The following is a 26,939-nucleotide window of genomic DNA, read 5'->3' on the forward strand; positions in this document are numbered from 1 at the left end:
CAAACTATGAAAATGGCCGCCACAGGCATTTGGAGGACAAGCAAGTCTTTTACCATGGTGAACCCTAACCACGGTGAGCACTTTCAAAACACTTGCTTAAATTGGAAGGTGAAGTAGCCCTCCGTAACACTTTTTCCCATGGCATTGCTGATATTAAATATGACCCTAGAGGCTGGTGCTCTGCTTTGCAGCTTTGCAGCTTCCTACTCAATTTAAAAAATTAAAATAGTCTTTATAAAGATCAGATAGGGCAGGGAGACTGGTAGGGACCAAGGGAGGTGTTTGGGCCACGGATAATATGTTGCCTACCCTTGATTTGAAGGAATGCAGTGCTACCGAAACTAAGCTAGGCTTAGTCTGTACATGACTTAGAGGCCTCTAGGGAACTCAGAAGGCGCTGTTTCATGATCCACCATGGGACGGAGGTGAAAACAGGCTATACTGTAAATGTCTGTTGAGCCAAGCTTAATTCCTCATGACTTCATATAGCTTTTGGAGCAGCAATACTGCAGTGGTCTGCCACTGCCTTCTACAGCCCTGGGATATCCTGGTGGTCTCCCATCCAAATTCGCACTAGGTCTGACCTGCTTAGCTTGTTTGAAATCAGCCAAGGTCGGCCAGCTTCGATAACCTTGAATTGAAACCAGTCCTGCATCAGGAATCACACGTTCAGATGCACTCAGAAGAAGTAGACGGGCCTAGGTTCGGGAACCTCCTTCCTTGATCAACTGTAACAGCCATCGGTCGTACCAAGGCACACCCGCAGGGGGCTCCGACCCACAGCTTCCCCGCCGGAGGCCCCAGCAGGCCGAGCGGTGCGGGGTGGAGCCGATCGCGCTCTTTCCAAGGCAGGCGTGGCCGAAGCAGCGGCGCCTCGCTCGTTCGGGGGTGCGGAGCCGGGGGACCATGCAGGTACAGGAGAAGCGGGAGGCGCTTTTTGCGCCCGCAGCTCCGGCGTCAGGCCGTTCGCTGCGGGAAACCGTAGGCGCTCGGAAGACCTCGGGGGGCGGAGAGGCCCGTTTGGAGGGAGGGGGTTCCCCGCCTAATCCGGCTCCGCTTTGGTTTCCAGACCAGCTCCAAGCAGGCGGTGCAGGCGGCGGCACAAGAGCTGCTGAAGTTTGTGAGCCGCAGCCCGTCCCCCTACCATGGTAAGAAAGGGGATCTCGGAGACATCGGGAGCTTTGTCGCCGGGAAGGACCTGGCTCCGGTGTCACCAATTGGGAGCTCGAGCAGAGGCCTTGTCGAGGTGGTTGCGCGCCCTTGCCCGGGATTCTGCCCGGATTTTCTTGCATCTTAGGCATGGTCGCACAGTTCAAATGTAAAACCCCTGTATAGACTTGATTTTTAAAAATGGCCCCTGTTCAGATTTCTATCCAGCATTGGAATTTTCACGCAGGCACACAGTGCAATGAAAGTTCATTTTTTAAAAATTTATTAGAAGCAAATTGATTGAGGAAGTTCCCACGTGATTTGCCAGTACTGACACAATTACTTTTTTCTTACTCCTGTGTATTCTTCCTACTGTTGCCTTTCTCCACCCCCCCCAAAATACTGTTTTTTTTAGTGTCCCAACTCCTCTGTTCCACTGCACTGAGAAATTGTATTAACTTGTCTTTTATCATACTATGGTGAGCATGGGTAGACTAAAGGTTAATGTTCCTATTTCTTCTTGAGCCTTCATAAAATTTTTTTGCAGAACTTTGCTCCTTGTCTTATCTGCGAGCCAAACTGAGCATAATTTGATGTTGTTTAATCATTAAGCGCACCTTAATTACTTTTGCAAAGCAGAAACTCACACTTCTTTTAATATACAGAGACAGTAAAGACAATTTTTTAATATCCTTAATCTTCCCTTCCATATGCCCATAGCATTTACTATAATTTGATAGTAGGTTTATCAGAGTCCACCTTGATGATAAACAACAAATTCTCTTGACTATTTAAACAAAATTCCTAATTTTGCCAACTCTCTTTCATTGCTGTTTTTTTCTCTCCTTCCTTTTTTAAAAAAAAAGTTTAGAAATTATATGTGTGTTTTGCTGACAGATGTTATTATTCCTGTATTTTATGAGTTGCTGGTGGAATGTTCTCTTTTAACATTAATTTTTGTACCTGCATCACAGAATTACAGAACTGTAACCTCTGAAGGAAAATAACACCACTTCCATTAGCCAAACATAAGATGAATATTATACAGGTACTGTGGGCTGGAGCATCTGCAAGGGAGGTCAAAAGGATCAGCTGATAAAAGCGTCATGCTGCGTGTACCCCCCCTTTTGTATGTGCATTGTGCCATCACAACGTATGAAAAGGGTGAAGCTTGCAGTACGATCCCTGCTTTCATCATTTTGACAAACATATCAGATTCTGCAGACAGCTCTGACTGTAGGCACATTCACACAACACACCAAGTTACTCAGACGGTTTTAACATGAGTGTGCCATGGATACAAATTCCAATTGATGTTAACCAGAAATGGCATTTGCTTCAAAATAGATAGGAAGCTTAACAGAAAAACCACCAATTGGGATTAAGGAATTATGTGGAAATGGCACTGTAGATGTTCATATTAAATACCCAGAGTGATTTAGCATGTTGTGTAAAGGCATCCAGTGGTATTGGTTAAGATCCTCTCTCTTGCATTAAAATAATCCTTACCTTTTTAAAGTATGACTTCAGAGAGTCATTGGAATATACAGTCAGGTCCAGAAATATTGGGACATCGACACAATTCTAACATCTTTGACTCTATACACCACTACAATGGATTTGGGATGAAACAAACACAATGTGCGTTAACTGCAGACTGTCAGCTTTAATTTGAGGGTATGTACATCCAACTCAGATGAACGGTGTAGGAATTACAACAGTTTGCATATGTGTCTCCCACTTGTTAAGGGACCAAAAGTAATGGGACAGAATAATAATCATACATCAAACTTTCCCTTTTTAATACTTGGTTGCAAATCCGCTGCAGTCAATCACAGCCTGAAGTCTGGAACGCACAGACATCACCAGACGCTGGCTTTCATCCCTGGTGATGCTCTGCCAGGCCTCTACTGCAACTGTCTTCAGTTCCTGCTTGTTCTTGGGCATTTTCCCTTCAGTTTTGTCTTCAGCAAGTGAAATGCATGCTCAATGGGATTCAGGTCAGGTGATTGACTTGGCCATTGCATAACATTCCACTTCTGTCCCTTCAAAAACTCTTTGGTTGCTTTTGCAGTATGCTTTGGGTCATTGTCCATCTGTACTGTGAAGCGCCGTCCAATGAGTTCTGCAGCATTTGGCTGAATGTGAGCAGATAATATTGCCCGAAACACTGCAGAATTCATCCTGCTGCTTTTGTCAGCAGTCACATCATCAATAAATACAAGAGAACCAGTTCCATTGGCAGCCATACATGCCCACGCCATGACACTACCACCACCATGCTTCACTGATGAGGTGGTATGCTTAGGATCATGAGCCGTTCCTTTCCTTCTCCATACTCTTCTCTTCCCATCACTCTGGTACAAGTTGATCTTGGTCTCATCTGTCCATAGGATGTTGTTCCAGAACTGTGAAGGCTTTTTTAGATGTCGTTTGGCAAACTAATCTGGCCTTCCTGTTTTTGAGGCTCACCAGTGGTTTACATATTGTGGTGAACCCTCTGTATTCACTCTGGTGAAGTCTTCTTTTGATTGTTGACTTTGACACACATACACCTACCTCCTGAGGAGTGTTCTTGATCTGGCCAACTGTTGTGAAGGGTGTTTTCTTCACCAGAGAAAGGATTCTTTGGTCATCCACCACAGTTGTTGTCCGTTGTCTCCCGGGTCTTTTGGTATTGCTGAGCTCACCGGTGCGTTCCTTCTTTTTGAGAATGTTCCAAACAGTTGTTTTGGCCACGCCTAATGTTCTTGCTATCTCTCTGATGGGTTTGTTTTGTTTCTTCAGCCTAATGATGGCTTGCTTCACTGATAGTGACAGCTCTTTGAATCTCATCTTGAGAGTTGACAGCAACAGATTCCACATGCAAATAGCACACTTGAAATGAACTCTGGGCCTTTTATCTGCACATTGTAATTGGGGTACTGAGGGAATATGACACACCTGGCCATGGAACAGCTGAGAAGCCAATTGTCCCATTACTTTTGGTCCCTTAACAAGTGGGAGGCACATATGCAAACTGTTGTAATTCCTACACCGTTCACCTGAGTTGGATGTACATACCCTCAAATTAAAGCTGACAGTCTGCAGTTAACGCACATTGTGTTTGTTTCATTCCAAATCCATTGTGGTGGTGTATAGAGCCAAAGATGTTAGAATTGTGTCGATGTCCCAATATTTCTGGACCTGACTGTAAAAGGCTCAGTTCTTAGTTTTTTTTTTTTTTAAATCTTGGATTAGGGCACTGAGATTCTGGGGCGGGGGGAAATTGAGGAAGAACTTCTAGCAGTAAATTCTCTAATCCAAGGCCCAGAGTAAATTTTGGGGTTCCACACTGATGAGAAATGCATTTAGAAATCCAAGGTGCAGAATACATTGTGTTTGTACTGTATGTATAAGCATCTCTGTGTACACACACATATTTCTTATGTAACAGCTTTGTTTCTGTGTAGCTTCTTTGTTTCTTAAGTAATTATCCCATTTCCTTTCATAATTACCTTGTACATTCTGTCTGGATGTGGAATCCAAAGGGCAATAAACCAAAGTAAGTTCTGTAGACTTGCAGAGGAAGATCACATCTGGAGGACTTAGGGCCAAGACTGTGTTGACAGTCTCAGGACGACCTTCCTAATAATTATAACCCTAAAGGAGCCCTCCGGTCTTACTGACCTCCGATTTTGTTGGGACTGCAGCTTTCAGAATTCTCAACTAGCCTGGCCAAAAGCTGGGTGACAGTTTGGGAATTGCAGTCCCAGCCCAAGTGGGGTAAGGCTGCCTGAGGGTGGCCAGGTGGCGATCACAACAATTGCCGTCTGACCCTAAACTGGGTCAAACGGTTCTCATAGCCTGATCAGCACCTGTAGAGTTGCATTGCATCTTGCTAATTTGGAGGTCACTCAGAGTTGTGCATCTCTGGAGGAGTTTTACACAGGCTTTATTGTCAGCTGCCTTTGTTGTTTCCTCTTGTGACTGCTTCTGCTCTTCCTTCCTGCAGTGGTTGCTGAATGTCGGAACCGCCTGCTTCAGGCTGGTTTCCAAGAACTGAAAGAAACCGAACACTGGGATATTCAGCCTGACAGAAAGGTGCGGAAGGATGGGCATATCTACTTTTCTGTACCTTGCTTCTGATTTGTGGTTGTGTTGCCTTTATTTTGAAAGGGGTGGAGGGCGGGGTGGAAGGCCCTCCAGATAATTTCCCGAGGGACTAAGCAAAATATTGATGTCTCTATCCCTTTCTCTTCTCTTTCTCCACCTCAGTATTTTGTGACCCGAAACTTCTCAACATTGGTTGCTTTTGCTGTGGGGGGGCAGTTCCAGCCAGGTAATGGCTTCACCTTGATTGGAGCTCACACTGACAGTCCCTGTCTGCGGGTAAGCAATCACCTAATCCTTATCTGAGATTTTTGCTCTTGGCTGGATTTTTTTCCTACTTCTTCTGATCATCTCAGTTTTCCCCGCCATCACGTCCTTAAGCGTGCTTCAACCAGTACAGCTTCATCTCCTTCCCCTCTTCACAGCTACGATTTTTTGTATGGCCGCACTACCTCTGATCATTGTTGGAAGGATTTCTGCTTTGTATTCATAGCCTATTTCTTTTGAAAATAACACTAAGATGCCACATGATATTTGGATATGACTCTTGGGGAGACATGAAAATATGGTTGTGTCTCTTCCAGGTGAAACGGTCTTCAGCATGTAACCAGGAAGGTACAGTCCAGGTGGCTGTGGAAACATATGGAGGTGGCATCTGGAACACCTGGTTTGACCGTGACCTCTCTGTTGCTGGAAGAATAATTTTCAAGGTTGGTCCTGCCTGAATTACTCTCTCTTTATATTCTTAGATTACCTCAACAGCATGGCAACACCTATAGTGGGCTTCTTCCCATAGCCCTCACCTCAAAAAACAAAACAAAAACCAGATATCCCATGGGGAAAAGGTAATGGGGCAATTTTCCCGTCTACAGGTGCCTTGGGATGCTATATGTTAGGTAATCTGGCTTTCCAGAATAAGAACATGATTTTTCTTATTTTTTACCATTTGCTTTGGGAAACAGTCACTGTTCTTTTGGACTGAAGTTGATGGAGGATTAAATGCCAACATGTACAGTGTGTTGGCATTTAAACCTCTGTCAAAACTTCAGTGTTTGTGTTATAGAATCGATTTTCCAGTGTCTTGTGATGTAGAATAGTGTTATATGCATTTCTTTAATTGGAAGTGCTATAGTAGAAGCATTTAATATTACAGAGACAGCCCATAAGAATGGGATTAAGCCGTGGCACTTTTATGAATTATTGGATCAGGCTTTCAATCCTGGTAAATCTGAGTATGCTCAGAGGACCTGGCTGCTTAACCTTGTTTGTAAATGATTAGAGAATCATTCGAAGTGTGCTATGCAGCATTTTGCTTCTGGCCTTAAGTATTTATGATGCAAGGCCAAACTGTAATATTGTTTGAATAGGACTGAAAACCAAAGTGGCTAAGAAATTAAAAATCTGATGTTACTTCTTATAGTGTTGCAGATCTGTCCACCTCTACCTGAGCGCAGAGCTTTCAAACAAAGTAGATTTTACTTTTGTATAGAACTGCATTAGTAAGACATGCTGATACGAGGGAGGGAAGATATAGGTATAATTACTAATGTCCTGGAACATGGTATTTGCACATGTTCAGAGATCCTTGGTTAATGTTCTCTTTCTTATTTGATGTGCTTGGAAATGAAAATGGCTTCTGCTGCTGTTTGCAATTTAGAATATATGGAGAGGTGACAGAATTAAAAGTATGGCTGTTCCTTTTCTGTCTGAGTGGGATGAGAAAATTGTTCTTCTGAAGTTATATTAAAATAGAAATCAGGTGCCAGATACTTTTTTTTTTCTTTAAAAAAATTCCTGTTTCTCGGAATGCCCATTTTTAAACTTACGATTTTAAAGATTCTATTTTTTAAAAGGGGTGTTCTAAAAATAAAATCTGCATACTTAATAAATCCATAATACCTGCAGATAGGTAAATTTGTGTACTTAAAGTTGCAAAACTGCTGTAACTGTCAGGTATAGTTCTGAAACTAGTATGTGACATCGAAAAAAGTCTTAAGAATACTCTGGGAATTAATTAAAACTAATGATTTAAACTTAAAGTTTAAAGTGTTTGCCACTTAGTGCCCTCTCTCTAGTTCTAGCTTCCCACTTTAGTTTCCAAAATTAGGTTTCCCATGTTATTCAGATAGGCAAAACATATATTCTGCCTTGAGAAATGCTTCTGAAGTGTCAAATGTTGCTTGGATTTCAAATCTCAAGAGGAAAAGGAGAAGGAAATCTCCTTATTGCATCTTAAAAACAAGTTCAGCAAGGCTGCATTTGATTGCTCTTGGAGGATTGGTGGGAAGTTAATTTTATCTATTTAGGTTTGAAAAGTCAGTACAGGAAATTACACATTTTATTTATTTGTCACATTTATATAGCTGCCCATCTCCCATAAAGCAACTCTGGGCAGCATACAACAATTTAAAAAAACAGCAAATAGATAACAAACAATAATTATAAAAAGATAAAAAGTAATTACAAAAATAAAAATATTATCAACAATTTATTTAACAAATTATTGTTAAAATATCTGTGGTTTGTCTGCAACAGAAGAGACTGGGAGTTTTCAAAAATATAATTTGACTCACATTTGTGTGTTTAATATTAGAACATTCCATCCACACTGTACAAAGTCTAATGATAGATTGCATAAAGTTGCCCATGTCCTATCAGATCTCTCTTATGAGTATCATAGGGAAAACAAAATTGTAGCCAAAACCTGTTGATTATAAACAGACTACTCCTGAGAAGACTTGCACACATTGGCAACTTTCCCAGACTATGAAATGAATTTGGCTTCTTTATTCACAAAAGTTCCTCATTCTCATGGTTTGAATACATCGGAAAATACGTTCACAGTTTACACTAAGGATGTGCAGGGCTTTGGATGGGAAGCAGAAGGGGGCATGGGTGTGTATATTGTGTATGAGCCCCTTTGGCCCTTCCAAACACTTTTTTCTGCTTCAGATTTAAAGTGCTGCACACCCATAGCTTTCCCCAAAACACTAAAAGGCTAGGATGGGAGAAGAGCAGATTTCAGCAGTGGGCAAGGATGTCTTCAGTGAGCTAGTAGTCTCCATGTGCCAGCACTTGTCCCTGTGGTACTTGGTATGTAGTTTCCCAGGTACATACTGGATTCTTATTTCTTTGGGTCTGCTGTGGGAGAAGGGGACTCTTGAAACCTCCAGGTTTTTGATATGTATAAGGAATGTGGAGAAGGAGAAGATACTGAACCAAGTCTTTTGGACTTCACGCTTAGCAGAAGCAAACATACAGAGTTCGGTAGGTTTATGCATCACGTTATTTGAATCAGGATATATTGAAAAACATGGTTCACACATGATGATGAGCCATAAATTATGGTTTGCAAACCATAATGGTTGAGTTCATGCAACATGATAAGCAAAACCCAAAGAAGCCCTGTTACAACTTAGCACATAGCGTGCCAGTTATAAATATATGCAGATAAAAAGCCTGCGAGTGTAAGCTATAATCTGTATCAGCCTTCTCTGCCTTGTATTCTCCAGATGTGATTCCCAGAATTTCCTGCCATCAAGATGGCTGAAAATTGTGGGAACTCTATTCCCAGTATTTCTGGATTACCAAATGGGAAACTGGTTTATAAGGAGAGTTTTTTAAACAGTTGATGTCCTCCAGATGAGCTGAAGGTGCAAAAAATATGGTAATGTTCTTGCTGAATGGAGATGGATAAAGATTGGTTCTAAACTTGATATTTCTACCTGTGCTGAAAGCCAGCGTACATTTCATTATGTGCCATCTTGAGTATTTCTCCTTAAACAGACCATTGACCTCCTCTGAGGAATAAAGTGTGTTGAACAAAAATAGAATCCCATGGAATTTTTGTAGCTTCATTGGTCAATATCAGTCAATGAAAAGTTCATCTTGAAAAGCACTTGAGGCTGAAATAGATGTAATACAAAGGATCTGTCATCAAATCACCCAGTTTCTTATTTGGCAGCACTGTTAAGAAAAGGATTGTTACATTTCCTCTTTAGCAGCCATACTAAACCTTGTGGGGCTGGGGAATTTTTAAAAAAAACCCTGTTCTGATAAAAATCAGAGTCATCTTGCACCTGAAATTCCCCATCTATTCTAAATTAAAGTTGAAAGATCCATTTGTTTAGGCCATTGGAGCTGATTTTCTTTTGACAACCACTAAGGCAGAATTACTCACTGGAGCTGTTTCCTGAAGACACTTTGTAGCTTTCCTCTATGCTGTCCTTTTTTTCATTATGACCATCATGAGGTTTAATAATTGAGATCGAACAATAATGGTTTTATATTGCTTTCCCTTTCTTTTCATTGCAGGAGCTGTTCACGGGGCGTCTGGAGCAACAGCTAGTGAGGGTGGAACGGCCCATTCTCCGCATCCCACATTTGGCCATTCATCTCCAGCGCAATATAAATGAGAGCTTTGGACCAAATACTGAGCAACACCTGTGAGAGTGTAAACAGTCCTTTCCCTGCACTGTCTCGAACTAGAAGCCTTTCTGTAAAGCTGTGATGTTGGGGTCTAGCTAGTCAGTCTTTAGGAAAAGCGATCCCATGAGCCGTGCTTATCTAGTTCCTTTCTAGCAAGGGCTGCAGTGCTGCCAAGGACCATGTTGATCCTGCACTAAGTGGGTCTGAGAAGTTCACAAAAATCAGGGCACAAGCGTAATAGCCCAGTCTCCCTACTGTTCCCCAGCAACTGGTATTGACATCCTTGTTTATTTGTTTCTCAAATTTGTAGGTGTACTCTCCTCTTGTGGAGGAGGCCTTTGCTATGTCTTGCAGCAGTGAATTCCATAGATTAACTGTATGCTGTGGGCAGAAATTCTTCTGATTGTCCTGAATCTGCCATCTTTCAGATGTACTGGTTACACACACTCACACACTAACTAATCTTTTACTGCGTAAGATTCTGGAGAAAAGATGTAGGTTATATCAAAGTTCTTAAGTGGGATTCAGGGAGGGCCTTTGCCAGTGTGGCATTCTGACTTGGTAAATTCTTTTTCAAGAGATCTGCCTTAAGACTGTCCCTTCCATCCTTTCCTTTCTCTTTTAATTAAAAAAAAACATAATCTGGCAAATGAAGTATGAATTCTCTGCTTTCAATATATATGATACTCTGTTAGAACGCTGAGTTTGCTTTTATTGTGAGCCACTTCGATTTCTCTTTACTAAGGTAGTTGCTATTAAAGTAGAGTTCACCTTAAAATAAACTTATGTAAAACTGTAAGGTTGGTCCAGATTTACTCAGAGCAGATTCCTTGAAATCAGTGGAGGACAAGTGAAGCCGTTCTCTCCGAGGCCCTGCTTGATGCAGGAAATACTGGCCCAGTCTTTTAGCTCGGTCCTCATTCAAGAGCACCCAGCTAAAAGACTTCTAAAAAGGAGTGGGGGGAGGGCTGGCTCCTTTCTTGGCAATTGGTTGCATGGGTTGAATACTACTTTTCTGCTGATTTTTGGCTCAGAATGCTCCCACTGATGGAAGCGATTTTTAGTGATTTCTCATCTCCCTGCCTTGCAACCTCTCCCACTGTACTAGAGGGCCTACAGTCCCTTGGAACAGATACTGAGGTGGGTATAGAAGACTACAAGGACAGGGGAAATGTGATGAAGATTGTCTCTTCCTCCAGTCAGTCAGCAGCCTTCCTCCTCTGGCTTGGAAACCTCTCACAAAGGGATGGAGCTCTTTTGTCTAAGCAGATTCAGGACCTGACCATGATCTTCTGTCTTTTACTTGACATTGATGAGGGCTCTGTTTGCATTTGTAGTAACTGAATAGAAGGATGGAGTCTGTCAGGAGAATAGTTCATCTCACAATGATGGAGGAAAACATCCACACTCAAGTTTTCTTTCAGAAAAGCTGCATCTGAGCACAAAGGAGCCTTGTTCTGACTAGAGATGGTGAACAAGACCTCTTATGTTACCCAGGCTGTTCTCTAGCTTTTGGGTGCTTCAGCAGTACTCTAAACGTAATGAAGTGGTGGGAGAACATCCTGAGAAAAATAAGAGAAATATCTAGGGCAGTTTTCTAAACTACACACCCTTCAGGTGGGTTGGAATAGATTCCCATGTCTCCCAAGTATTTTGCAGATTGAAAATAATAAATGATGTAGTCCAGCATTTCTGGACATTATCTGCTTGGAGGTGACAGGTGTAGGATTCATTAGCTACATACAGGAGTAAGGATTTTCCACTTGCTTTCTCAGCTCTGAGTTCTGCTGGCTCTGTGGTTCTCACTTCTAAGATTCTCCAAGGAGTAACTATAACAGGCAACTTGCTGGCTTTCCACAGGGTCCCAATTTTGGCCACAAAAGCCCAGGAGACACTGGAGAAGGAAGTTCCCATGGTAGAAGCCAGTTGCATCTCATCTTTCCAGGTAAGATAGATTGGATAGGGGGTGCAGTAGGTTGATCAGTCTGCATCAGTCATAGGCTGTGTGGGCTGAGAGCAAGAGGGTTGCAAGAGGGAACAAATGGGAGAAAGACTCTCTCACTGTAGAGTGTTCTCCAGGGTGCTGCACATTTCTAACCTCTCTCTTTCTGACAGAATCGCCATGCTCCAGCTCTGCTGTCCCTTCTCTGCTCTGAATTGGAAGTGAAACCTGAGCAACTGGTGGGGATGGAACTGTGTCTAGTAGATACCCAGCCCCCAGTAAGCACAGTTTCAGTTTTTGCACTGCTACTCAGTAGGTTGGAGGCTCTGGTGGCTTGTTTTTAGACAATCCTACATTTTGGAGGGTAGGTTGAAAGAGAGATGAAATTATGTTCTTCTGTAGTATAGCTTGATTTTATAGAAATGTCCTTAAGTGAGATCTGTAAAGAAGGGGAGACTTACCCCAGCTTCATATTCTGCTACTTTGTTTCCACTTATTTGCTCACACACAGGCAGTATGAGAGATACATACAGTGCATTTGGAAAGTATTCAGACCCCCTTCACTTTTTTCAGTTTTGTTATGTTGCAGCCTGATACTACAATTGTTCATTTTTTTTCTCATTAATCTACACTCAGGACCCCATAATGACAAAGTGAAAACAGAATTTTAGAAATGTCTGTAAATTTATTAAAAAGGAAAAACTGAAATATCCCATTGGCATAAGTATTCAGACTCTTTGCAACAACACTTGAAATTTAGTTCAGGTGCTTCTTGATCATTGCTGAGTGGTTTCTACACCTTGCTTGGAGTCTACCTGTGGTAAATTAAATTGATTGGACATGATTTGGAAAGGCACACACCTCTCTATAGAAGGCCTTACAGCTGACAACGCATACTGTGTCAGAGCAAAAACCATGAGTTCAAAGGAACTCCCTGCAGAGATCAGAGACAGGATTATTGCAAGGCACAGATCTGAGGAAGGCTACAAAAAAAATTCTGCTGCACTGAAGGTTCCCAAGAGCACAGTGGCCTCCATAATTCTCAAATGAAAGAATTTGGCACAACCAGGACTCTTCCAAGAGCTGGTCACCCGGCCAAACTGAGCAATCAGGGGAGAAGAGCCTTAGTAAAAGAGGTGACCAAGCACCTGATGGTCACTCTGACTGAGCTCCAGAGATCCTGTGTGGAGATGGGACAAAGTTCCAGAAGGACAACCATCACTGCAGCCCTCCACCGATCTGGGCTTTATCCCAGAGTGGCTAGACGGAAGCCTCTTCTCAGTGTCCAACACATGAAAGCCCGCTTGGAGTTTGCAAAAAAGCACCTGAAGGACTCAAACTGTGAGGAACAAGAATCTCTGATCTGATGAAACCAAGATTGAACTGTTTGGCCTCAATTCTAAATGTTATGTCTGGAGGAAACCAGGCACCACTCATCACCTGCCCAATACCATCCCAATAGTGAAGCGTGGTGGCAGCATCATGCTGTGGGGGTGTTTTTCAGCAGCAGGGACTGGGAGACTGGTCAGGGTTGAGGGAAAGCTGAATGGAGCAAAGTACAGAGATATCCTCAATGAAAACCTGTTCCACAGCACTCAGGACCTCAGACTGGGCCGAAGGTTCACCTTCCAACATAACGATCCTAAGCACACAGCCAAGACAACACAGGAATGGCTTAGGGACAACTCTGTGAATTGAACATCTCTGGAGAGACCTGAAAATGGCTGTCCACCGACAGTCCCCATCCAACCTGATTGAGCTTGAGAGGATTTGCAAAGAAGAATGGCAGAAAATCCCCCAATCCAGGTGTGCAAAGCTTGTTGCATCATACCGAAAAAGACTCAAGGCTGTAATTGCTGCCAGAGGTGCTTCAACAAAGTACTGAGTAAAAGGTCTGAATACTTAAGTACAAGTGATATTTCAGTTTTTCCTTTTTAATAAATTTACAGACATTTCTAAAATTCTGTTTTCACTTTGTCATTATGGGGTACTGAGTGTAATTAATGAGAAAAAAAATGAATTTGAACAATTGTAGTATCAGGCCGCAACATAACAAAATTGAAAAAAGCGAACGGGGTCTAAATACTTTCCAAATGCACTGTAGATGGGTGCACACTGGGAAGGACAAAAACACTTCCCAAAATACGGTGATGCAGCTGCTAAAAAGGTAACTCATTTTTTGTAAAGTATTGACAAGAACATAGAGTCCAGATTATGGGAAATAATCCTTGTACTTTACTCTGCCTTAGTTATGCCCCATTTAGGGTGGTGTTTCCAGTTCTGAGCACCATAGTCATCTGGAACAAGTTCAGAGAAGAAAGTGAGGGGATTGGAAACCAAGTCCTATGAGGAATGCTTGTTTGTTTATGAGATTTGTCCACTGTCTAAAACCTACCAGATTCTAGACAGCTTACAGAACTGGCCTAAGAGAAAATTGAGAGGAGATATAATAGTCCATAGGGTTGCCATATACAGGAACAAGTGGACTTCTTTGTCACCTCTGAGGGCAGGACTAGAACCATTGGGTTGAACCTGTAGGGACATAGGCTCAAGTTAGATATTCAGAGGAATCTCCTACAGTAACAGCAGTTGGCCAGTGGGATAGGCTACCTCATAAAGTGGTCTGTTCCCCTTCACTGGAGGTCTTCAGACAGCGGCTAGATAGCCATTAGACCAAAGTGCTTTAGTAGATCCTACAAACAGAACATTGGACTAGATGACCTCCAAGGTCCCAACCAATTCTATTATTCTATTTTTGCTCCCCGTGACTTCCCAACAGACACTAGGTGGTGCCTTCAATGAATTCATATTCTCCCCTCGCCTGGATAACCTCCACAGCTGCTACTGTGCCCTGCAGGTGAGTTACTCAAGTGAGGGGGTATCAGGAGGCAGTGCTGTTTTCTTGTGCTGTGGTGCTTCCTCGGTGCCAGGAAAGGGCTATGCTGTAATATGCTCTGTGTTTCTGCATGTTACTTAGATGCTATTTGCTCTCTGTGCATTGTCTGGCCTTTTGCTATGCATTGCATCCGGCTTTAAAAGAACGTTGCCCTGCAGGCCCGTACACACCAGCACCTTCCTGCAGGTTGAACTCCACAGGAAAGGTAGGGATCGTGAGCCACACCCTCTCGACTTTTCTGCTGGTCTCCCAAAAGTTCCTGGTGCTCAAGAGAGCTATGTGTCCTTCACTTTGTGCTCCTGGCAGAGATCTCAGCTCAAGAGCGGATCAGCTTCCCAGAGCTTTAAAAGAATGGGGCTGGGGCGGTTGTTGTTGTTCAGTCGTTAAGTCATGTCTGATTCTCCGTGACCCCATGAACCGTATCGCGCCAGGCCTTCCTGTCCTTCACTGCCTCCCTGAGTTTGCTCAGTTTCATGCTCATTGCTTTAGTGATACTATCCAACCATCTCATCCTCGGCCGTCCTCTTTTCCTTTTGCCTTCAATCTTTCCCAGTATCAGGGTCTTTTCCAAGGAGTCCTCTCTTCGTATTAGGTAACCAAAGTATCTGAGCTTGAGCTTCATTATCAATTCTTCCAATGAGCAATCAGGGTTGATTTCCTTTAAGATTGACTGGTTTGACCTCCTAGCAGTCCAGGGGACTCTTAAGAGTCTTCTCCACCATCACAGTTCAAAGGCATCAATTCTTCGGCGCTCAGCCTTCTTTATGGTCCAGCTCTCACAGCCATACATTACTACTGGAAAAACCATAGCTTTGATTATGCGGATCTTTGTCGGCAAGGTGACGTCTCTGCTTTTTAATATGCTATCTAGATTTGCCATAGCTTTCCTCCCAAGGAGCAAGCGTCTCTTAATTTCATGGCTGCAGTCTCCGTCTGCGGTGATCTTGGAGCCCAAATAAATGAAGTCTGTTACTGCTTCCATTTCTACCCCTTCTGTTTGCCAGGAATTGACGGGTCCAGATGCCATGATCTTAGTTTTTTTAATGTTGAGTTTCAAGCCAGCTTTCGCCCTCTCCTCTTTCACCCTCATCAAGAGGCTCTTTAGTTCTTCTTCATTTTCTGCCATTAGGGTGGTATCGTCTGCATATCTGAGCTTATTGATGATTCTCCCTGCAATCTTAATTCTGGCTTGTGATTCTTCCAGCCTGGCGTTTCTCATGATGTACTCTGCATGTAGGTTAAATAAGCAGGGTGGCAGTATACAGCCTTGTCGTACTCCTTTCCCTATTTTGAACCAATTGGTTGTTCCATGACTGGTTCTAACTGTTGCTTCTTGGCCCGCATACAGATTTCTCAGGAGACAGGTAAGATGGTTTGGTACCCCCATCTCTTTAAGAATTTGCCAGAGTTTGTTGTGATCCACACAGTTGAAGGCTTTTGCATAGTCAGTGAAGCAGAAGTAGATGCTTTTCCTGGAACTCTCGTGCTTTATCCATGATCCAGCGAATGTTGGCAATTTGATCTCTAGCTGGGGCTGGGGGTTCCTTGCCAAAGGGCCACTCGGAAGGAGGTTGCTGCTCTTGAAGCCTTTTAGGAAAGCCTTGGAGCTGAGATCAACTCGCTCCGTTTTGTACATCTGAGTGCCAGGAAGGGCTTGTAATGGGGGAGGAATCTGGACTGCTGTTTCTAACCGGACTTGATGCTTAAAGACAGGCCAGGCGAATAGGTGCAGGGGAATGCAGAGTGGAAAATGTCCTGCAAACAAACTTAGAAGGGGAGAAATGGCACAAGGAAGGATAAGCCACCAATTGGCCTCCCTATCAAGTTCCTTCAGACTGAGTTTAATGAAGGAAGTCAAGGTGACAGTGAAGATGACCCCTCCAACCAAAAGGTCCTGCTCCTCAATGCCAGGTCAGTTGCTGATAAAACATCTAACATCCAGCGTGTCTCACTGAAGCCTGGCTGAACTCCTTTCGCCCAGCTTTGTCTCCATGGTGTAGTAGGCTGGGACCTGACAGCAAGAAATGTCAACATCTACAGGATCCCCTGCTCCTCAGAACAGATAGCTGGTTTTGAATGCATGCTGCTGCTTTGGATGGCCAGGACAGTTTATGCATGTTATTAGTATACATTTGCTTTACTTCCCACAGTCTCTTTCTGACAGGAAGGAACTCTGGAATGGCCTTGGATCACCTATTTTGCCTGTTCTAGAGCTTCAGATCCATGCATGGACCAAATACCCTGTGCTAGGTCTGTGCATGGAGGAAACGTGGCTGGGTCCAGGGGTGGCTCATCACGCGCTTCCTGATCCGCGTAGCCTTCCTGGGTCAGGGCAAGGCTCATCTTACTCCAGCATCTTTTTTCTCTGCCTTGCTTTTAAGCAGGAGATGGAAACATGGCCCTCTTCATTGTTGTATTCCTACAACTGATATTTGGAGGAATGCTGCCCCCAACCTGGGGGTGGAATTGAGCCTCCCAGTCCAATTGACCTTCCCCAATGGATGTTTCCAATCCTGCTTTTTAAAAAACAAGTTAGTGGCCATATGCGTTGTGGTAATGAATTCTGTGCTAATTATGTATTGTGTGAAGAAGTGCTTCCAGTCAGCTTTAACAGATGGCCCCTGGTCCTGGTGTTTTGATGAAGGCGGGAAGGACACGGTCCCTGTCTTCTCCCTGCCCATGTTTTTTATAAGCCCCAGCATGTTGCCCCCCGTTGCTTTTTTTCCCAAGCTAAGAAGCTTCCAATATTCTAACCTATACCGTTAGGAAAGATATTCAAGCCCCTTGATAATTTGGCTGCCCTTTTCTGTACAGTGCTATTTCTAGCTCTGTTACACCGTTTTTCAAGTGTGGGAGTCAGCTGTATTCACTACTGCTAACTTGGATGTACTACAGTTTTCTATAGATGTTCACATTTTTATTTTTGGGCTCTTTCCTAATGATCCAGGGCATAAAATTTCCCTTTTTCACAGCTGCCACACACTGAGTTGACATCTCCATTGGACTGTCCACTATGTCCCCAAGATCTTTTGCATGATTAGTTACAGACCACTCAAGCCCCATCAGTGTATATGGGAGGTTAGTGGGGTTTTCCCCCATTGTGTATCGTTTTACTCTAACTTGAATTGTTTTACCATTTGGTTGACCGTTCAGCCAGTGTAAAGAAATGTTCTGGAGCTGTTCACAGGTACTTGTTTTTTACCACTGTAAACAGTTTAGCATTGCCTCCAAACTTGGCCACTCACTGCTTATCTCAAAGTCATGATTGATTATTAGGTTAAAAACTAATGGTTCCAATACAGATCCTTGAGGGAGGGATTCCATTTCTTATCAAGTTACACTAAGAAAATGTTGATGCATTTCTACTTTTTGCTTTCTCTTTTTTAACTAATTAGCAATCTGAAAGGACAGGTCCACTTAACCCATGGCCACTAAATTTACACACAGCCTTTGATGAAGAATTCTTTCAAAGGCTTTTTGAAAATCTAAATAGACAATGTCAACAGAGTCACCCTCAATCATGTCCCTGCTGACACTCTGAGAAAGGCTCTGCTGCTCCAGTTGTTTGCCAAACACCAGTTAAAGTGACAACGTTAATCTTTAAAGCCCTAAAAAAAGTAAGATTCACCTGAGGGACTGCCTGTCCTATTATGAACCTATCCAGCCATTCAGTTCTTCAGGAGACCCCCTCCTGAAGATGTTGGTGCAATCAAGAGGCTCGCTTATCTGGCAAACATTCTCCAGTGTCCCTCCCAAATTATGGAATGCACTCCTGTCAAAAACACATTCTTGATGTCCACGAAATCCACAAGGGTTGAATATTTAGAGACCATCAGAGTATCCCACAAAGGTTGATTGACTGAACAGATATTAAAAACATGTTACTCTGGGAAACAGCACAAAAAAGGGAATGGTCTTGCCATTTTACATGTGGAAGTGGAAGTGTTTGCATGTACATATGCAGCATTACAGCATCTTGGAGAAGGATAGGAAGGGAACAAAACTAGTTGGCCAACTTAGATACAGCTTAGCATGTTTAGCTATTAGTACCTCTTATCAGTTCTGTTACCCTCTTACTTCTACGAGTACAATGGATTTCTGACACAGAAGGGGATAGTGTTAAGAATTGGGCTTACAGGAGCTGTTCCTGTGCTGTGACTACAAAGGGCATAGAGGAACTGGAAAGAAATCAAAACCTTGTATTTCCTAGGCTGGTATATTTTTCCAGATGGATATTTTGGGGGAACACTTAGTCAGGGCTTACAAATAGACTTCCTTGTTGAGTGGGAGGTATAATTCAAGTTTCTTCTTGTATGAATGATCTAGCTATGAACGTGGTTGCAGATCCTTCCTGTCCTAGGCTTCAAGCTCCTAGAAGATCCGGCGGTCTGTTTACTAATACTAACTCATATGCCAGGGAGAAAGCCAGCAGAAAGTATTTTTGAAAATCCTTAGGCATTACCAATCTTCTCAATTCACCTTGGTCCCTTGTCTGTCCCTTCAGGCTTTGATTGAATCTACTGATGGGCCTGGAGCTCTTACCGAAGAGCCAAATGTGCGCCTGGTCGCACTCTATGACAATGAAGAGGTTAGTGGTAAGCTCTTTTTCTGGATGGGAAGTGGAAAGACCATATCCTATTCTGATCTGAAGGAATACTTAGCGTGGTTAAATCTGATAACATGGGTTGGGAGATTTTTTTGAGGCTGAAGGCCATCCTTTAAATGTTTAGACGTCCAAAGATGATAGAGGTCCTGGCTGGTGATGCTATGAGATAACTAGAGTGGGGCCAAAATTTTAGCCCGAGTGGCATTGAGGTGGGGAGTAGAAGTTTAAGGAATGAAATGGATTCCTTTAAGTCTCGTCTCTTAAGCCATTCCCAGGTTGTCCCGATTTGGAGGATGGGGGGCATTTAAAAAGGTCTGAAGTCACCTATCCTGAAAAAAGGTAAAAGTGGAGGTCAGAAAAGAGTGGCATGTTGCCCACAGTAACTTACCAATCACAAGGTTGGGGGATTGTGGGCAAAATAAACTAGATAAGAAGTAGCAGCAGAATTGGAAGTGGTAAGAGGGGATAACTGAAGCTGCTCTCCAAAATGAGATGGCAATTAAAATTCTGTGGAGTCCTTGGGGTTCTCTGAGCTTGGTGGTTTCCTTGCAAATGTTTCATTACCCTGCCAGTGTTGGTGGGGGGGTACTGGCACGGCATGCCACAGTATATAAACAGAGAGCAAACCCCATCCCATTCTAGCACTGAAGATGTTACCTAGCTGGATAACGAAAGATTTGCAAGAAAACAACCAAGCTCAGAGAACCCCGAGGACTCCACAGTTCAACCCTGAGCTACACTTATTCTCTTCTATTAGTTAAAATTCTATTAGTAATAAAAGGCTTCTTGATAGTTCACCTTTTGAATGTACCTCTCTGGCAGGTTGGTTCAGAAAGTGCTCAAGGGGCTGCATCGCTCCTCACGGAGCTAATTCTTCGCCGCATCTCAGCTTCACCCCAGAACCTTACAGCTTTTGAGGAAGCGGTGCCCAAATCCTGCATGATTAGTGCAGATATGGCTCATGCAGTGCACCCCAATTATGCGTGAGTATGTTGCCAATGGACAGCACGAGATAGTGTACCAGGGCTTGGCAAGCATGTCATTAAATATTGGACATCCTTATATATACCTCACCACAAGGGGGCTGCTGCTTTCAAAGAATTTATTTTCATTTAAAATGTTACCCACAACTCCATCCTTCAGATTGTATGAATCTAACAGGGAAAGTTGCTTGAACAATAAAACCATCAGACTCCTGTAAGCTGTCTGTTGTACTGTTTCCCCTGTCTGAAAAGCTGAAGGGATTTTCAAAGATCTCCCTGTTACTTTGAGGTTACTTGTAAATCACAGGTTAGTTGACTGATACTCCTCCCCAAATTATAGATGATTCCCCAATATAGTTGAGTTTGTTCCTGAGCTTTGGTCCCTCTGAAAGTTGCTAACACTTTAGAACTGATTTATTATTTTGTAAAGGACAGGGCCAGGATTTGGGGCAGAGTCCTGGGCTATTCTGAGCAAGCCATCTGTCTTCCAAAGCCTTGAAGTTGCCAAAAAGCAGGGTATGATAAAAAATCAAGTGAATGTGCAAGTGGGTCTATGCAGACCTACATACAATGTGCTTTCAAGCTCGAAGCATCTTTCAGAAGTGCCGTTGAGATGGTCTCCTTCCTCATCTTGCTGATGTGCTACAGAATAAAGCAATTTTATTCTAATCATTAAAGCATTTCTCTCTCCAAGTCGGACTTTCTGTTCTGATGAAAGATCCCTGCACACAGGCTTCCTTGTTGGTTCTGTTAAAAGTGCTACTCTGTCTCATCTTTTAAAAAAATGACTTGAATGCATTACAGCAATAGCACCTCTTTTCTTCAGTCCTCTGATCTTCGAAATTCAGGCACAAGCAAATGCACACTCACAGAAGGTTGTTCTTTTTGCAGGGACAAGCACGATAAGAACCACCGGCCACAGTTTCACATGGTAGGTAACGTGGACTACTTGACCACACCGTGTTTTTGAAAACTAGGAGTCTCAGCAAGCAGCACAGGAACAACTCACTGAGAGAAGATGGCAGATGCAAAACTCATTCTTGAAATGGAGATTTCTTTTTCTTGTTTAAGAGCCAGTTGTGGGAGTGCTCTCGGTGATAACAGTTTTGAGTAGATTCAGAACGGGTGGGCTCAGGGGAGATATTCCATATGGCACATGACTTGTGGAAAAGCACTTTCTGGAGATTACGCTGTTGCTTTGGTGGCCTAGATATGAGAAAGTATGCTAAAGGTAATTATTTTGATTATCGGGAGCTATATCTTACTTCCTGTTGAGCACATACAGGACAAAGCAATTGTGCTTAGCTCAGATAAAGAGATGGGGGAGAATTTGAGAAAAGCACACGCATTCTAGGATGGAAGCTCTTTTTTTATAGACTTTGTATCTTACGTCAGTAAATTATTCATGTGAAGAGATGTATCATTTTAAAACTTTGGAATCTGGTGGGAAGCGTAAGTCCAGCCCTTCCTGTTAGGGTGGAGCAATTGCACATCGCAAGAAATTCCAGGCAGAATTAACAAATTAATTTGTGAAAGATGGCAGAAATAGCAGCGGCTTCGTCCTTCTAGTGGCTTTTTTTTTTTTTTTTTGGTTTTTGTGGGTTCATTTCTTACCTCCAAGAACAAGGCCTGCTTCCCATGATGGATGGGACAAATTCCTCTGGTTTTCAGTGTGGGGAATCTTCTCTTCAGTCTGGTGATTTTCTGTGCAGGGACCTGCTCTGAAAGTAAACAGCAATCAACGCTATGCCTCTACTGCTGTCACAGAGGCATTGATTCATGAGATTGCCAGTCGTGTGAATGTTCCTCTACAAGTAAGCATTATTTTAAAAAGTAAAGGCTCCCTTCAAGTAAGCTTGACTTCATGGATGCATCCCTGCACATTTTTGGGCAGCAATACAGAGGTGGACTCCCAGTCTGTCCTGTATCTCTGGTATGCCCTGGTGTTTCCTGTCCAAGTACTAATCAGACCTGACCCCACTTAACTTCCAAGCTTAAAGAAGGTTGACTGGATGGTGCCAGTGCTGCACTGTGCTGCAACCATTAGGAAATGCCACTGTGCTGCATCACTGTACAGTCCACTGGGGGCAAATCATCCTACCTCCTAGGAGCCAGGGAGATGAGACCAGGGATACTGGGGCTTTAAAGTTAAATACTAAATAAAGGGCTTCTCCCTCCAAAGATGTTCCCCTCTCCATGTTCATATAATGGTTCAATCCACATTAGAAACTTCAGCTCTGCAGCTGATGTTTGATAGTTGAGTTGGACTGGCCAGTGCCAAGGACCTGAGAAACCCAGAGACCTCCCCTTAAAGGATTCAGTTCCATATCTGGTTCCCTCCATCCCTGCTTCACTGCTATCAAAGAGCAAGCAATGACTGCCCCCCCCTTTTTTTTCCTCATATTGGTTGCAGGAATTCATGGTTCGAAATGATTCTCCTTGTGGCACAACCATTGGGCCCATCCTGGCTTCCCGTCTTGGGTTGCGTGTGCTGGATATGGGTTGCCCCCAGCTAGCTATGCACTCCATTCGTGAGATGTGCTGCACCTCAGGGGTTCTTCAGACCATCACTCTTTTCAAGGTAGGCAGCAGCTTGGGTGCTTCTGCACTGGGAATGGGGCTGAAGATGGCATGCAAAGTCATAGCCTGCCTCTTCTTCCCCTCTACCCTTCACCTCCTAGTGAAGGTTGGTTGAGCTAAGCATATATACTGAGTTTAAGTACCTAGGTAGGGAAGCACAGCCCTTTTGCAAATAAGTACCCTCTGATTAGGTCTTGGCTAGCAGATTTGGAAGAAACGAAAGGGGTCATTGGGAGATAGGAGCAGGTCCTAATCCCTGGCCTTCCTCCACTCCCACTTCCTGGGTTGAGGTTTGGGCTCTGGTTCTTTCAACTCTCTAGCTCTTCTTTGTAATCTTGTCTCTATGTTGCCATGACAACGATGGTGGCCTTGAGTCAGTGATGGGTTTCTATGGTAACATTGTGCCTCACGATTCTCTGGCTGCCATGGTGACGCCATTGTGTGTATTGACAGCTGCCTGCTTTTTTCCCTCTGAGGGCTGTTCTCTGCCTCCCCTCTGACCCTGACTTCTCTCTTGTCTCCTTCCCAGGGCTTCTTCAAGCTGTTTCCCACCTTGGATCACACACTTCTGAGCAGCTGATGGGCAGCCTGAATGCTGAAAGAGGCTCTCCCTTTTCCTTAGGCTGGATAATAATTAAAGCAGCTTTAATCCAGTGACCTCTGTGCAGTTCAGGGGCTTGCTGAGTTTTTTTTTTCCCCCCCGTCTCTCATCAACTAGCTTCAGAACAGAAGTTACCTCTTAGGCATATTTACACTATTATGGCTAAGCCTCAGAGGCAGTGCCTTAAAATAACCTTTGAACCCTTTTTTCTGTCACCAGTAAGACAGTGAAATTTAAACAGTGGCCCCAGAATAATCTTAGTACTTCAAGTGGGAAGTAAAATTACAGATGACATTCTGATGTTGGTAAATGCCAAATGATGCAAACCTCAATTTCTCCTTCCACTCCCACATCCCTTGCTTGCACAGCAGTTGGGCTCGGCTTGGTTACCAGGCTGTGTGAGATAGCAAGGCGATGCTGGTTCATCAAGTAACATACAAAGGTCACACATGCAGAAGCGCTTCACATAGATTATGTTCTTATAGGACCATTTTCAGTCTGCAATCAGATCATAATGGGAGGGTGGGCTGTTGCATATTGTACTTCTTTGCATATCTCAAGGATTTTAAAATACAGTATATGGGGAAAGGAGCAGTCCAGAGTCGCAAGTCTGCCTGATACTAGCAGAAGTAATGCTGCAAAGATGCTGGCAGAACATTTCCTCCCCGTCACCACATTGCTGTCATCTGCCACCACAGATGAGCATTCCCCAGCCTCATACCCTTGAGATGTGTTGGAGATCTCTAGCCAGCAAAGTTACAGTTTTGCTGACAAAGTAGTGGCATTACAACCAGTTTATAATTGGTCCTGCAGAACAAAATTATGTTTAGAAGGCATTAAGTGGCATACAAGATTGCAGGACGATTGCTGAAAAGGTGATGTGTGGCCTTTCTGTTTTTTTATTTTTCCACCACAGAGTAAAAAGCAAATATTGCAGGCACTACATTACATTTTTACTTGGATGAGTCTGTCTACTTTCAGTCACTATTTCAGATTAGCGCCATTAGAATTCACAGCCACAAGAATAAATGATCCACATGTGCATGGGACTAGACATCAACTCTTTTCAGGATTTATGAGGATTTCTTAACCCCTGGCTTTGTTGCCTTTCAAAGTGAAATCAGTTTGTATGGAAACCTTGTTTTGATAGCTGCTTATCAAGCTTTTAGAATCACAGAGCTGGAAGGAGTCATGTGGCCATCTAGTCCCAATAATTACTGATTATTGTACCAATAGAAGAGAATATATGTAGCTCAGGGTTGAATTGTGGAGTCCTTGGGGTTCTCTGAGCTTGGTGGTTCTCTTGCAGACATTTTGTTACCCAGTTAGGTAACATCTTCGGTGTTAGAAGGGAGTGGGGTTTATATACTATATATAAACAGAGAGCAAACCCCACTCCCTTCTAGCACCGAAGATGTTACCTAGCTGGGTAACAAAATGTCTGCAAGAAAACAACCAAGCTTAGAGAACCCCAAGGATTCCACTATTGTCCTCAGTAATTGATTCCACTGTTAGAATTCCTCTTAGAGTTAGAATGAGTCTCCTGACATTGAACTGGGATTTGTCGTCTTGGCTTCAAGACTGACTAGATCGGGAAAATCTCTGCTATGGTTGAAGTTTCAGTTGGAAGGAACCAAAAGACCTTCTTGTCCAATGCCACCAATTGTTTTCTATCATTTTGTTAAGTGTGTGTGTGTGTTTAAATGAGAAACATGGGTGCTTTTTAAAGACATGTCTGCAATTGGTTATCATCCAACATAAATTGAGGGCATGGCAAAACTGACCTACAGAACTGAGGAGAATAGCTTTATTCCTGCATCATATAAGATGGACCATCTGAAGATAACAAAACTTCCCTCCAGCTGCCTCTCAATCACTAAATTAACCTGTAAAACTAAATGGATAAAGATAAAATAATAGATAAAGGAGCAGTTGTTTTAAAAGGAAGCAGATTCACAAGGGAACCTATCAAGGATTACATGTAGGCAAAATGTTAAAACATGCATCCTTGTATTTCAGTATCTGTCACTGTCTCAGGATGCAGCACCTTAAGACCTAGTGCATTTAATGTGGATGTTATTGAAAGCTAAAAGCAGAATCTGAATGTGCCTCTTGAGTGAAGGCTGGGTAGGCTGTTGTGTTGGCTTCTCTAGCAGATTAACAAGGTGACTGCGTTCAGCCTGCCTAGCTCTTTCATTTGAAGTAAAAAAGGGCTGAAATAACAGACCATGAACCCTACAAGTGCACCTCCTTCCTGTTTCTGTACATCCTTTCCTGTGTCCCTTATGAAGAGCCTTAAAATTGCACCCTTTTGGGCTGGAGAAAGCCAGCTGCACTAGTCATAACTGTTGTAGAAGTGTCATCGTGAAAGTCACCCCTTATGATTTTAACAATTTTTTTAAAAGTAATTGCAGAGCAAAGGAGGAACCATGAAGCACCACTGAGTATTACTGGCTTTCTGCTTTACTGTTGTGGTAGTAATTCATTAGCACCCTTTTTGACAGGAGGATAAGAATGGGTGCTGTAAGACAGCAGTTTCCAGGTGTGATGTAGTTGTCACTGGGATGTCTTCTCCAAGAAGTGATGCTATAGCTCAAAGGTTGGATTTGCTTTATGTACTTACCAGGTTTGTCTGCCAGATGTGAGCAAAGAAATAAGGATACTGCTCTGGCATTGCTCCAGTATTAGGGCCTGAGACCAAGACGTTCACCTTCTAGCTGTGTGCAGTGTGAGAAGTGACAGATACTGTTGACCTTCAGGGCTGCATAAGCTTAGAAGAGCTGCAGGTTTGTAGCAGGTATGTGGAGGCTTCAGTAGGTAGGCAAAACCTAGGCTGTGCTTAACGCCTGTCTGCAGGAGGTATAATTTAACCATCTCCCTGCATTGTGATTGATGCAAAGCTGAAGCATCCTTAGCCAGAGGGGCGTCCACTTAGAATGTTAATACAACTGATTGGAGGAGGCACAGCGAGGATTCGGGAACGCAGTAGGTATAACAGCAGGTGGGAGAGGTGAGGCCTCATTTTTAATGTGGGGGCGTAACCCTAAAAGTCGGGCGTGGCCAGGGATAGTGAAGCTCAGCGTTTCGAATTCAGGCGTGTCCTGCTTCTGGGTTGTGATAGGCTGATGGGGCCGAGAATCCATTTTGCATGGGTCTTGAGATTGGTTGGCTTGCGGGGAGGTGTTGTCCCGGTGTTCGTCTGGAGGGGGCGCTGATCAGGGATGGTGCAGCGGCCGTGGAAGTGGCGGCTGCCCGGGCTCTGAGCTGGGGCACCAGCCGGCATGGGGCGGTGGCGGAGTCTGCTTCGGGCGCTGGACGGTTTCTTCCTCCTGCTGCTGCTGCTGCTGCTGCTGCCGCCGCCGCCGCCTCCGTCGTTTGCGGCCGGCGCTGCTGGAGACCGCCCGTTGCAAGTGCTGCACGGTGAGAACCGAGGACGAGGATGCGTATTGAAAGGGGCCGGCGGGAGGGAGGATGCCGAAAGGGGAACGGATCGACTTCGTTGGGATGCTTGGAGCTGGAATCGGCGGGGTGAATCGTGGGGCCTTGGGCTATCTGCAATTGCCCGGTCAATGTCTCCGCTTCTCGCCCTTTCTAGCGGCTGGCCAGGGCTCCTTTCCTACCATATGGTCGGATGGAGTTGCACGCCCTTATCTATTGCACGC

At 43.7% G+C, this 26,939-nt stretch overlaps 2 protein-coding genes across 2 annotated transcripts in view; both read left to right on the plus strand.

Moving 5' to 3' along the window:
* The first annotated feature begins 755 nt into the window (after nt 1-755).
* DNPEP (aspartyl aminopeptidase) lies at nt 756-23,343 on the plus strand. The gene is made up of 15 exons (XM_007419793.4): nt 756-912; nt 1,070-1,148; nt 5,144-5,232; nt 5,407-5,520; nt 5,826-5,951; nt 9,556-9,686; nt 11,530-11,614; nt 11,785-11,889; nt 14,391-14,468; nt 19,012-19,095; nt 19,936-20,096; nt 20,988-21,027; nt 21,809-21,910; nt 22,510-22,677; nt 23,206-23,343. The coding sequence occupies exons 1-15, from the start codon at nt 907-909 to the stop codon at nt 23,254-23,256; spliced, it is 1,419 nt and encodes a 472-aa protein (XP_007419855.1). The 5' UTR covers nt 756-906; the 3' UTR covers nt 23,257-23,343.
* Nucleotides 23,344-26,471: 3,128 nt separating this feature from the next.
* PTPRN (protein tyrosine phosphatase receptor type N) overlaps nt 26,472-26,939 on the plus strand; it is a 40,070-nt gene continuing 39,602 nt past the window's right edge. Inside the window, exon 1 of the mRNA XM_088146345.1 lies at nt 26,472-26,697. Within this exon, the coding sequence (XP_088002471.1) occupies nt 26,559-26,697 (139 nt within the window). The 5' untranslated portion in view covers nt 26,472-26,558. The remainder of the gene's footprint in view (nt 26,698-26,939) is intronic.

The sequence above is a fragment of the Python bivittatus genome, unplaced genomic scaffold (genome assembly GCF_059951505.1).
Source record: "Python bivittatus isolate LINGU-HERP-01145 unplaced genomic scaffold, Pbiv_v1 ctg000480_np1212, whole genome shotgun sequence".
Lineage (NCBI taxonomy): Eukaryota > Metazoa > Chordata > Lepidosauria > Squamata > Pythonidae > Python > Python bivittatus.

Coding starts and splice junctions, on each gene's coding strand:
- DNPEP (XM_007419793.4), top strand. Junction 5,521..5,825: donor CTGACAGTCCCTGTCTGCGG/GTAAGCAATCAC, acceptor TGTCTCTTCCAG/GTGAAACGGTCTTCAGCATG. Junction 21,028..21,808: donor ACCGGCCACAGTTTCACATG/GTAGGTAACGTG, acceptor TTTTCTGTGCAG/GGACCTGCTCTGAAAGTAAA.